Consider the following 12,264-nt stretch of genomic DNA (forward strand, 5'->3'; position numbering starts at 1 on the left):
GTGGGTGGACAACAAAAGCAAGTCCGTAGTCAGTGCATCCTCTTGATGTAATCATAGAATCATAGAATGGTTTGGGTTGGAAGGGACCTTAAAGCTCATCCAGTTCCAACCCCCCTGCCAGCAGCAGGGACACCTTCCACTAGACCAGGTTGCTCAAAGCTTCATCCAACCTGGCCTTAAATGTAGGTGTCTTCTGTAGAGTGAGCTGAAAACTAGACTTCCCTGATTGTAACAACTAGACTCCATTCTTTATAGACACACCCACGTTGAAAGCAGTGAATGTGTTAATTTGTGATCTGAGTCTCATCCTTATCCCACTCCTAGACGCCTTAAACTTTGCTAAATGAATTGTGCTGATGGTACCTTACAAATTGCATCACAATATGTACTTTCACCACTGGAAAACACTATTATTTTCCTGAATTGTTAGCTCTTTGCTTGTATGAAAACTGAAAAATATGTAAATCATAAAGGCTTTAACACAACTCTGTTCCCACAAACAAAATGGAAGGGGTGGCCATTGAGCAATCGCTTAGCAAAGGGCGGGACGTGTCAACAAAGACTCCAAACAGATGTTTGCAGAGAATTTCCTTAGAATTTGACTTAGCAGCTGCCAACACTAGCTGAAATGTCTCATTCTCAGTCCACTGACTAAAAGATTTTATGAACTGAATAGAAGGGGTGGCCTAACCATTGATTTACTTCCAAAGAAGGGGTAAGATTAGAGCTGGGTTTGAGTTACACTCTCTGTTCCCCAGATACCACTTTAATGAAGAAGCTGTTCCTTAGAGCCTTCATTTATTCAGGCAAGTAATCAAAGAGTTTCTGCCCACCTCAAAGAAGTCTTAGCCCTTCAAAGCAACACTTCCCAGCATTTCCAGCTCCAAATTCACTTCAGAGGAGCAGGGGCTAGGTTCCTGCCTTCCTAAACTATGGCAAGCGATGAGAGACATTTTCTTCATGGGTTGAGAAATGCTACCTTAGAGCTATCCCAGCTAAAGAAAAAGAGCCTTAACAACATTACGAAATAGTAATTTCTCCCTTTAAATTCATCTGGTAAATAGAACTATGTGCTTTTTTATGGAATATCCTATTATTTTCCTAAAGAGTAGGTAGTCCAGAATCTAGAGACAACATCCTGATCTGTACTGGGCTGTACTGTGTTTGCATTTTTCTATATAAACACTTATTTTATGAAACTATGGTGATAAAATCTCACAGAAGTCTCCATACTAGATAACTGATCCCATCTTAGCAAGTCAGAGACATTTTCACTGATATTTTTCCAAAGTAAAATAACACATGGTTCTTTGGAAAGCATTTAAAGAAAAATTGTGTGCTTTCCTATTGATTGTATTTCAAAAACACAGGGAAATTAAGTTGCTTTTTTTTTTTTTCCTAAAGTAAAGAAACATTCAAGATCATCAAAATTGCTGTTATTCTTTTTTTCTAATTAAGCTTCCATGGAAGCATGCTCTTCACTCTATCTACTCTATAATAGCATGGCTTTTTTTTTTGTGTTCCCAGCTACAGATAGCCGTGGAAAAAATACATTCTCTTGGAGGTGGTGATGGAGGAATCAAGCAATCAACTCTGAAGATGATAGAAGGAAACTTGGTATGAATTGTAATTGAAGAGAGGAAATCAGAAGCTGATCTTAGTTCTCTCATCCTTTCCTGATGATAAGGATGTGTCCCTGTCACTAGTGGTTTTTAGGTTGGCCATGAGAAAAAGGTTCTTGAGGCAGAGGGTGGTGGAGCACTGGAACAGGCTCCCCAGGGAGGTGCTCATGGCCCCAAGCCTGACAAGATTCCAGCAGCATTTGGCCAAGGCCCTCAGGGACATGGTCTGAATGTTGGGATTGTCCTGTGCAGGGACAGGAGTTGGACTCCATGATTTTATAAAACGATTCTGTGATCCTGATGGATCCATGACACTTCATCACTTCATTTTTTTCTGAGGATTCTGTTCTTACCAAGTACATTCTTCTCTTCAAAGGCTGAAAGTCCAGAAATGAAAGCATTGCAAGAAAAATTAACCACAGCCAACTTTAAAGTGATGGAGTATCGTAACCAACTCCAATCTGCAAAACAGGAACTGAAGATGACCCAAAAGGTACTGTAGCAGGACACAGCCTTTGGCTGGGGTCCTGTGCAGGAGGAATATTCTTGTGAAATCAGGAGGCTTCTTTTCTTTTGAGCTTTGATAGCCCCCATGACATATTCCAGTGAACTGTAAGGCAGTAAGAAAATACACAGGTGTAGCAGTTGCATTGGAAAGATGTGAACATTGAGATTTCATGCTCTGCCACCACAGCTGGATGACTTTGTCCATTATTTCTATTGCTGGGATGGGTATAGATTCTTTAAGATTTGAAAGGCTCAGTTCAGCAAAATAGGTTTGTGATTGACTTGAAGCATACATTCAGGCCCTTTCCTCCTTTCCAAAACATTTAATTATGTATTTACTTTTCATGTAGGCTACACTCCCATGGAAGTCAATGGGATTAAAGACCATGTTTGAACTAAAACACATAGAGCTTGTTGGAGTGACACCCAGAGTAACCTTTTCCTCTTTGATTCATGATGGATTTTAAATGTGTTACTATGTGCTGCTCTGTTTCCTTTGGTTTCATTACTTTGCGTAAGAGACCTGCAATGCAGAGCAGAGTAGAGAATATGGTCCTAAAAATAGAACTCTGCTGACCTTTTTATAAATAATTTAAATGCTCTTCATACTAACTTTAGCTCTCGTTAACGTGGCTGTGTCGGACTTGTGCAGGAGAGATTGGCTCAATGCCTGATTGCAAGGGTGTGTGTTAAGACAGTATCTCTACTTTGTTCCTGTTTAGTTCTAGTTAAGTATTCATTATATCAAAGATAATTACATATATTGAAAACTGTTAGTAATGCTTAGTAAACCTTGGTGGTGAATTTGAAGTCCTCTTTTTTACAAAACTAGCACAGTTTGACACCCAGCTATACAGCTAGATAGTATAATTTGGCACATTCCATAGGCAAGCAGGAAAACACGGGTTCACATGTTTAAAAAAAACCTAAGAACAATACTCAAAGTTATCAAAATACTGAATTAACCACCTCAACAAGTTAAACCATTCATATCTCCTGGTTTTGCTAGGATAGAGTTAATTTTCTTCTTAGTAGCTAGAGTAGCTGTGTTTTGGTTTCAGTGTGGGATTTGTTATGAGAAGAATGTAGATAAGGTACAAGGACACCATGTTTGGGTAGTTTGCAAGTGCAAAGGACTGGGAGAGGGAAGTGTAGTAGTTAGCAAAACCCAGAATTGACAGTTGGATATGGCAATAAGATTTCCCAACAAGGGGAAATGGCTTTAAACTGGAAGAGAGTAGGTTTAGATGAGATATTAGGAAGAAATTCTTCACTGTGAGGGTGGTGAGACACTGGAACAGGTTGCCCAAGGAAGTTGTGGATGCCCCCTCCCTGGAAGTGTTCAAGGCCAGGCTGGATGAGGCTTTGAGCAACGTGGTCTAGTGGAAGGTGTCCCTGCTGCTGGCAGGGAGGTTGGAACTGGATGATCTTGAAGGTCCCTTCCAACCCAAACCATTCTTTGTTCAGTATATTGATGAGGGTTGACCAGAAAGGAGGGGGAATCTCTCAGGAATCGCTCGGGTTCACTCTTCCAGGGTTGTGGTTTTGGGTTCAGGGTTCCTTTTTGTTCCTCCAGCATCACTATTGGCGGATGGTGAGCAATGGTACCATGCATCACTCATTTTATATATATATACATATTTGTTATCATTATTGTTGTCATTACTATTTTGATTTTATTTTATTCCAATACAAGAGCCTACAAGAAAGCTGGGGAGGGACTTTTTATAAGGGCAGTTAGTGATAGAACAAGGGGAAATGCCTTTAAACTGAATGAGGGGACGGTTAAAAGAAATTCTTCACTGTGAGGGTGGTCAGACACTGGCCCAGGTTGCCCAGAGAAGTTGTGGCTGCCCCCTCCCTGAAAGTGTTGAAGGCCAGGCTGGATGAGGCTTTGTGCAACCTGGTCTAGTGGAAGGTGTCCCTGCTGATGGCAGGGGGGTTGGAACTGGATGAGCTTTAAGGTCCCTTCCAACCCAAACCATTCTATGATTCTGTGATTCTATGATTCTAATTATTAAATTGTTCTTATCTCATCCTACAAGTCTCCTTACCTTTACCCCTCCAATTCTCTCCCTGAATCCCTGTGTGGGAAGGAGGGAAGGGAGGGGTTGTGAGCAGCTGTGTCATGTTTGGCTGCCAGCCAAGTTAAACTATCACATCATGTTAGCCAACCTCCTCCTCACCACCAACAATCTGCATTGTAATAATGGTCTGAAAGAGCTGAGATCACATGGGATACAGGATATCAGACACAGGCCACTATGTATAGATGCAGTGTTTCGTGTTTACTGCTAGAGAGAGCAGCTTTTCCTCCCCTCTCCCCAACACATGTATTTAAGCTTAGCCTTATTGTTGATGTTAATCCCTTTTTCTTAGCTTTTAGCAAATGAAGTTGGTGAAGATGTCAATATTCAAAGTCTCATGGCCAATTCTGGCAGCTGGCGTGGACGAGCCCAGCAGATTCTTGTTCTCCAAAGCAAGGTGAGTGAAGACCCCACATGGTGCCTTGTAAGCTAAGTGCTGGGATGCACTAAGTATAGATATTACCTCACTTTTAGTTCTTCATTAAGTAATTCTTAACATCTATACTGGCCTATAAGGTGTGTCCCAGTACAGTGTTTACTGCAACTACGTGGTTCAGTCTTTTCTGCCTTGAAGAAAGCAACTGTTAAAATAAAACACTTGATGGTAACTTTTGTAATAGGTTTTTGGTATGTGTGTGTGTGTGTGGTGGTGGGGTGTTAAATTTTAAATATGTGTTGACGTGTGCAGGGTCTTTCAGAGTTCCTGCAAACAATATTAATTATTGCAAACATGGAAGCTTCAGTATTTAAACTGAGAACATTTTGCATCTGCCTTGAAGGAGAGTTCAGTGACCTTGGAGAGCTCTAGCAGCCTAGTTAAAATCCCAGGATGTTTTGAAGGTGCCTCTCTCCACTGAGTACAGAAGGAGCCCTGTCAGTGTCTGTGCTCTAACTCGGACACCTTTGTTCAGTGCCTAAAGTCAGGAAGAATTGAGGCCAGATAAGATTTTCAAGTGGTTCCCCCAGGAACTTCAGTAAAATCTTTAACTCTTCTGTCTTCTGAAGGGCACAGTCTAACTGAAATGTCAGCTTGAGACAGGGAGGCAGTTTTGTCTGTATCTTGAATAAAACTTCTCTGAGGCAATTTGATACACATTTTTCCTCTTTTTCTGCTGTTTAATTATATGCCAACAAACTGTGATTTTTGCACTCTGATTGACTGAAATTGTTAACCTCTGCTATCCCTTGAGCATATTACATTTTCTTTCTATTAAACCTCCTGACTGGGATTCATCTGAAGACTGTACATACTGTACTCTACTGTAATGTACAAATTTCTTTTCTGAGCCAGTCTCCTCAGGCCCCTTCTGTAGTCACTGGGGATCTTGTGAATACAGTCACTGGTTCAAAAATGAGGTAGGTGCATCTTATCTTAGAAGACATCTCCAGAACAGGGCAGAGGAATTGTGCTGTAGCAGTGCCTGTTTCCTTCCACTGACTGTAAAAGAAGTCTGTAGTGAATAGCTGAGATGCAGGAGCTGAGTTCACTTGACCACACATAGGTGTCTAATGCCAGCTGAGATGTCCCTCTGACCTCTGGTCATCTCTCTAGAGGAGTATGGGTGTTTTGTAGATCCATATGTGTCTCCAGGGCATCTCAAACAGCACTTGGTACCTATGGTCAAGCTAGTGAACTGTGCTTTAGATGTTTATGTTGTGGACATCCTGGATGGTGATTCTACCAAAGACCAAGATGCTTAAATGTATATAGATGAGGAGACATCTGCCCTTTCAGAGGAGATCTAAGGTATTTTTCTGTTGCCAACACATATGTTCAGTGGCATTGCAGATGCTTTGGAGTGTCTGCCTGGCCTCCCCATGTTGCTTCAATAAGGCACAGATCTCCCATGTGTCCTGAGTCTCCTGTAGGTCTGGTGTCACATCTCCTGCCTGCACAGATGCCCAAGACATCTCCATGTTTGTTAACAGCTAACAAATTTAAATTTGAAACAACACACACTGCTCTGTGTTAGTTAACCATGCTAATGTCAAGAAGTAATAGGATGCTACACTCTGAGCTCCCTTTGGTTGTGTCCTCTTTGGTGCTGGACCAATGTACTCCCGGTAGAAGCTCTGGATGAGTTGTCATTATTGTCCCCTAGGTTCGAGAGCTGGAGAATCAGTTGGGTCAAAACAAGACCAGAACATCACTGAGTGAGATTGATGAGGAATTGCTGGCACTTACTGATCCAAGGAAGTTGTCAGCCAGAGAGAAGAACTTGTTGAAGATTCACAGCTTGGAAAAAGAAAAGAAAGAAACCTTGGAGGTAAAAACCTGTTAGGTAACAGAGTCATGTTTGGGTATATAATGTGTAATCACTTGCCTTACCTTCAGTGTGTATGTTCCACCCTACCAGGAGACCATTTCAGAAACCCACCCAGTCTGCTGGAGGAAGTTCTGCCACAGTTCACAGACTGAGCAAAAAGGTTCCACACTTGTTTTCTCTATTGCACTCTTGTATGCTTCTGCAGTACAAGATCTGGTCTTCCCCTCTGCTGCATGATTCATGTGTCAGATGCATCTGACTTGACCTGAAATAAGACCACCTGACAACTGTGCATGATATGTGACCTTAAGAAAGAGGCCCTGGGTTGCCATGCAGCTGGTACTGGCTTTATCCTGAAGGCATATATATCCTTCAGCATAAAGCTACAGTTGCGTCCAAATTCTGTAGCGTCCCCCTCTCCCTGTGTCCAGATGTACATTCTTCAAGCAATGTTAAATACAAGCACCCCCCTCACACCTCATGTATCGCTATAGTTACAGGCTTCTGCATTTGAACAGAATAAAGTTGAGAATTACACCAGAAACACTCTTAAGAGGCTTTCTGAGGATGGGTCGTACCCTCCATCAGGTGTAACTGGTACAAAAATAAACAGGTATCCAGTGTTTAGAGGTTGAGAGAGGCTATAGCTAGTGGCACATGGAGTAAAACCAGAGGTGGAAAGGACAGGTAGGCCTGTGTCCTCAAGAAACATGGCAGGTGGAGGTCAGCTATAGATATTGAGGTTAGCAAAGCAAAGCACATCTTCCTGTGCTTCTTCCCTGTGTTTACCCCTGTAGAGCTCATCTAGCACCATCTCAGAGCTTGATTAGCTGCTGCATTTCTCACCACAGTTTAACAATGCAACAGAATGAGCAATGGGGTAATACACACCTTTCACTCCTGGCCATGAGAATGAAAGAGAAGACTGATAGCTACAGGCACACAGAACAGGGAATGCTTTCTCAATAACTGTAATCTACACATGGTTCTACTTCTGCCTTTGTGTTTCAGGCTCTGTTCACAATAACTTCCCCTGTACTTGTCCATTACTTAACTCCTAGCATGCTACCTGGACAGTTTCATCTAGGCAAAGGCGTGTCACAGGAAGCAGTGTATGCCAAGAACAGCTTCTAGTAGATAGCATGACATCATCACTGGAAGGAAGAGAGTTTCCCCATGGAGAATAATAAGGCAAATGAAAAAAAAAAACAAAAAACAGGAGCATACAGAATTGGATGTTAACACAAAATTATAATTTTCTTCCTGGCACATACTGAATCAACCCAGCCTACTTGTATTCCTGAGCAGACTGACCCTTTTTCATGCTGGCAAGCAGGCAGTGAGTAGTGACATTTAGAATTCCTACTTACCTAAGGATTATATGGTATGCAAGCTGTATGCAAGCTCCATTTTTTGAATTCTACCAGAGAATGTGTGATTTCTTTAGCTCACCAAAGCACCTGGGTCTTGATGTTCGGCTATAACTGTCATTTCCTATAACGTGTTTGCATTACTGCAGAAACTCACTGGGGAACATGATGCTCTGCAAAAAAGTCACGAGGAAGTGAAAAAAAAACTTGATGCATCAAAAGCCAGGAACAAAGTTCTGTGCAGTGAAGTGAAAAACCTGAAGGGACAGATCACAACCTTGCTGGAGAAAGGAAAACACGACGATGAGCTCATAGATGCTTTACTGGTACAGTCTGATTAGTACTGATGAAACGTGATGTCATTTAATGACACGATGACACAGCTAACCTGAGGGTATAAAGGGGCCTGATGAATCAAACTGTGACAGACAAAGGTTTCCTAGTAGGCTAAAGCCCTTCATTTTGGATCAGATCATGTAAAAGCTGCAAGACAGCACCAGGAGTGAGATAGTTACAGTCAAGTGGCTTTAAGCTGCAAGTGTTGTAAGAAACATTTTGCAGAAGGATTTAAACAGGATTATCTAGTAGGGAGAGGAAGGACTTCATTCCTGACCTGTGAAGTTGGACTGTATTCTCTGTTCTGCTTTTAGCTCCATTGGCAGATTTTTTTATTTTTTTTTTTTTCTGAAATTGCCTGCAATCTTGCACTTTAATTGGTTGTGTTACACAGCCCAGAACACACAAGCTGAACCATGAGTACTAAAACCAGGTGGACATTCACTTGTAGTAGCTGGAGCTGAGAGGACTTGGCCCCTTCAAAACCAAGAGTATTAGTGGAGACTGAAGATGAAGTTATGCTGGAATAAATGGGTGTGTCACGGTCTTGCAGGACCCTTTTGTCCTGCCATGGTTCTAAATAGTCTTCCCCAATTACAATAATGAAGAAAAAGAAATAAATTAGAAAATATACCACTTCTTAGTAGGGTTTTTTCCTGATCCACCTCCTCACAATTTTCAGATCTCTTACCTTTCCTTGCTTCTTTACGTAGGTTTTAGCTAAGACATGCTTATGACTAAGCTGGCATTCACCCTTCTGCACACCAGGCAGCCATGGGGAATGTGGGTACTAACCAGCAGATTAGGCAGATTACAGAGGAGCCAAATAACAGTTGTCACTTTTGCTAAGTCTGAGCATTCTCACCAAAATGATTACAGAAATACCCAGCAAGTTTACTTGGGAAGGAATGGTTAACCTGTTTTATCCCTCACATCAAAGTAGCACCTTCCTTGCAGCTTGTTGGCCTGACAGAACAAACTGTCTGACAAGTATTAGATTTGTCAGTGTGAGAAAAACTCCAAAACCCACTGGTAAAACAGCCTAACCTCATAACAGTTGTCTCATACAACTCTCATCTATAATGTCACTATCACACAATCCGATCATGTTCTCATTTCACATGAAAGCCAATTGAAATATTTAATTTTAGGACCAGAGGAAATGGCAGGAAGATGTGGCAGGGAAGGGGGAGGCTGGCCATGAGGAAAAGGTTCTTGAGGCAGAGGGTGGTGGAGCACTGGAACAGGCTCCCCAGGGAGGTGCTTATGGCACCAAGCCTGACAAGATTCCAGAAGCATTTGGCCAAGGCCCTCAGACACGTTGTCTGGATGTTGGGATTGTCCTGTGCAGGGACAGGAGTTGGACTAGATGATTTTTGTGGGTCCCTTCCAACTCACAACATTCTATGATTCTATTATGATGATTTTATCCAGCCTTTTTTTGCTTACTTTTCTGCTACACTCAGGAGCAAAGCTGCCAGCAAACTGAATCTCAGTTGCTCAGGTCTTTTCTTCTTGCACTGTCCCATCACTAAAGTCTTGATATTACCATCAAGGTCCATTGGGGACAGATTGTCCTTACCTGGCCACAGGTGTCTGGGTGTTGGAAGTAGATCTGCTGTGCAGTCTTTTCAAGGGATAGATGCTGAGAACAAGACAAGATGATCTCATGCTTAAAACATAACAGACCAAATTCTTGGAGTAGACTAGTGACATCAATGTGCTTACACCAAGGAATGGGTTTGGCAGGGCAGTGGCTTGCCCTAGAGTTCCTAAATGGGTCTTTGTCTTGGAGGGTGTAAAACACCCAGGGGAGTCTTAATAATCATTGTGTACAAAAGTGAAGATCTCACTCATTGTTTCTATTTTGTCAGAGCCAACAGAAGCAAATGCAGGAGATCTTAAAGCACTTGAGCCAGAAGGATGAGAAGAACAAGGAGTCCCACCAGATGCTAGGGCAGCACTTGAACAATGATGTTCAGCATAAAAACTGCCTTATAGAGCAGCTCAGACAGATGGTGGGTGAACGAGAAGCAAAGATTAAAGAGCTGGAAAAGAAGATGGAGCAACTCACACTTCAGGTAGTGAATAGTAGACAGCCAGAAGAAGTTAACTAGAGGAGCACACTTTGTAATCATTGTAGATCTGCTCTTCCACATCCTTCTCCCTTGTTATCTGAGATGTTGCTAGCTTGAGACACTAATAGCTGTCCTACTGACAAGTCTCTCTTGATGGAATGGTAAAGCAGGAATTCTCTTTTGTAACTCCTAAGTTTCTTTCCTGTTTATACATAACTTTTCTTCAAGCTGTTTAAGCAGCAGGAAGCATAGAAATATCAATCAAATCCACATGTGGCTCCATGTCAAAATTGTCACATGACTGACAGCAAGAGTTGGACTGCAATGGGGTCATCTCAGTAGTCAACATCCTTGGCTGCTGAAGGAAGCAAGCAAACATAGGTGAGGCCAACATCAGCAGGCTGCCATGGTACCCAGTTACATCCCCTTAGGAAGTGTGATGGGATTTATTCTCCTCTCCCACTGTAAACCACTTCAAAAACTTCCTCAGATCTCCAAGCTATTGATAAGAGCCTGATAGGCTACAGGCATATGGAAATTTCATTGTAGAGATGAAAGAATTGGGAAGGTTGGCCCCTTATGAACTAGTATGTTAAAAATGTTTTCAATTTTTATGGTCTACTGTTGCAAACTGACAGAGACAAGGTGGTGCTATTGCCAGAGCACAGGCACAGGAATTGAGAAGCAGTCCAGTAACCTGCCAAAGGCTTCTCGTGTGGTCTGGTATCTTACAGTCAGGTTTTGTTAGAGTATTTAGACATCTAATTCCTGTTGATATAAAACCCTCATAGGGTTATGGTGAGATTGTGAATCTGTCAGATACCTCAATAATGGGGGTTAGAGCTTTGAACCAAAGATAAAACTTGATTTAGGGTCACAAACCAACTGTGCTGGTACTGGTAGTGGTGGTGCTGTGCTGTGGGTTCTCTAGCAACACCGTGTGCACCCGATGATTTCATATGAAACTGCTCCTTTTTTACTGACTTTTGCTTTGTTTCCATCCTGTAATCAACAAAAAACTAAAGAAAAGTTTCTGAGAAGGTCCTGTGAATCAAAAGTTCTGGCATGCTTGTAGCAATAATCATAAGCTGCTGATTAGGCATTGATGCAGCTATTTTCCTTTAAACTGTGTAATTGGTTTTATAACCTGCTCCAACATTAACAGAAGAAATCTGCCCATCAAGAAGAAGGTTCAGAAGCTGCTGATACACCACTTTCCGAACACTCAGAAGATCCAGGTTTTACCCTGCTTAAACCTCTGGCATCAGACAGCAATCAGGTTGGAAGGATTGGATCTGCTCGGTAAGAAGACCCTAATGTCAATATTAAAAATTGTTTTGAGTTATTCAGAAGCACGTTTTTTTTTTCCAGACAATTGCATCAAACCACAAGTGCTATGTGCCAACAGCTGTGGCAGCCTGTTTACAGTATGTGAGAATCTCTAATCACATTATCTCTTGAACTTTCTTTCTGGAACAGAGAAAGATATACAAGCTTGCAGACATGACTACATTTGGCATGGTGGTAGTGCAGCTAATTCTCTTTCTCCAGCTCAGATAATGTTCATGTGGTTAGCTTAAGTGCCTATGATTCTTCTCTCTTATAAGACACGGGGCTTCTAATGAGCAGACTTTTGAAAGCAGGGTGGTGAATTAATACATAACACCATTTTAGGTAAGCACTAAATCACTGGTGCATTATTTAAATCAATAAATGCGCTTTGAGTAGGATTTACTTGGAGAAATGTTGAAAAAACACCACATAATTTGTTCTTAACTAACATTCTTTTTAAAGCCTCACTGAGGATCATGTAAATTACACTAATCTTAAATACAGCGGTAAATCTAATTTTTGTTTACACTGATGTGACTCTGTGTCACTCTGGCTGTGTAAAAGCACCATAATACCAGAGTAAGTTACATCCTTTCCTGTTAAAAAGCTGGTTTTGTTGCTAAAGAGTATGTGGTCTAACCTCATGAAGTTTAACAAGGCCAAAT

General features: G+C 41.7%; 1 protein-coding gene across 1 annotated transcript in view; it reads left to right on the plus strand.

Moving 5' to 3' along the window:
* CCDC13 (coiled-coil domain containing 13) overlaps positions 1 to 11,569 on the plus strand; it is a gene marked incomplete at both ends in the record, with an annotated part of 16,782 nt that extends 5,213 nt beyond the window's left edge. Inside the window, 7 exons of the mRNA XM_010168963.1 lie at positions 1,528 to 1,617; positions 1,999 to 2,115; positions 4,509 to 4,613; positions 6,319 to 6,483; positions 8,003 to 8,179; positions 10,064 to 10,270; positions 11,433 to 11,569. Coding sequence (XP_010167265.1) covers positions 1,528 to 1,617; positions 1,999 to 2,115; positions 4,509 to 4,613; positions 6,319 to 6,483; positions 8,003 to 8,179; positions 10,064 to 10,270; positions 11,433 to 11,569 — 998 coding nt within the window. The remainder of the gene's footprint in view (positions 1 to 1,527; positions 1,618 to 1,998; positions 2,116 to 4,508; positions 4,614 to 6,318; positions 6,484 to 8,002; positions 8,180 to 10,063; positions 10,271 to 11,432) is intronic.
* Between the last annotated feature and the right edge of the window lie 695 nt (positions 11,570 to 12,264).

Source organism: Antrostomus carolinensis, unplaced genomic scaffold (assembly GCF_000700745.2).
Source record: "Antrostomus carolinensis isolate BGI_N321 unplaced genomic scaffold, ASM70074v2 scaffold13715, whole genome shotgun sequence".
NCBI lineage: Eukaryota > Metazoa > Chordata > Aves > Caprimulgiformes > Caprimulgidae > Antrostomus > Antrostomus carolinensis.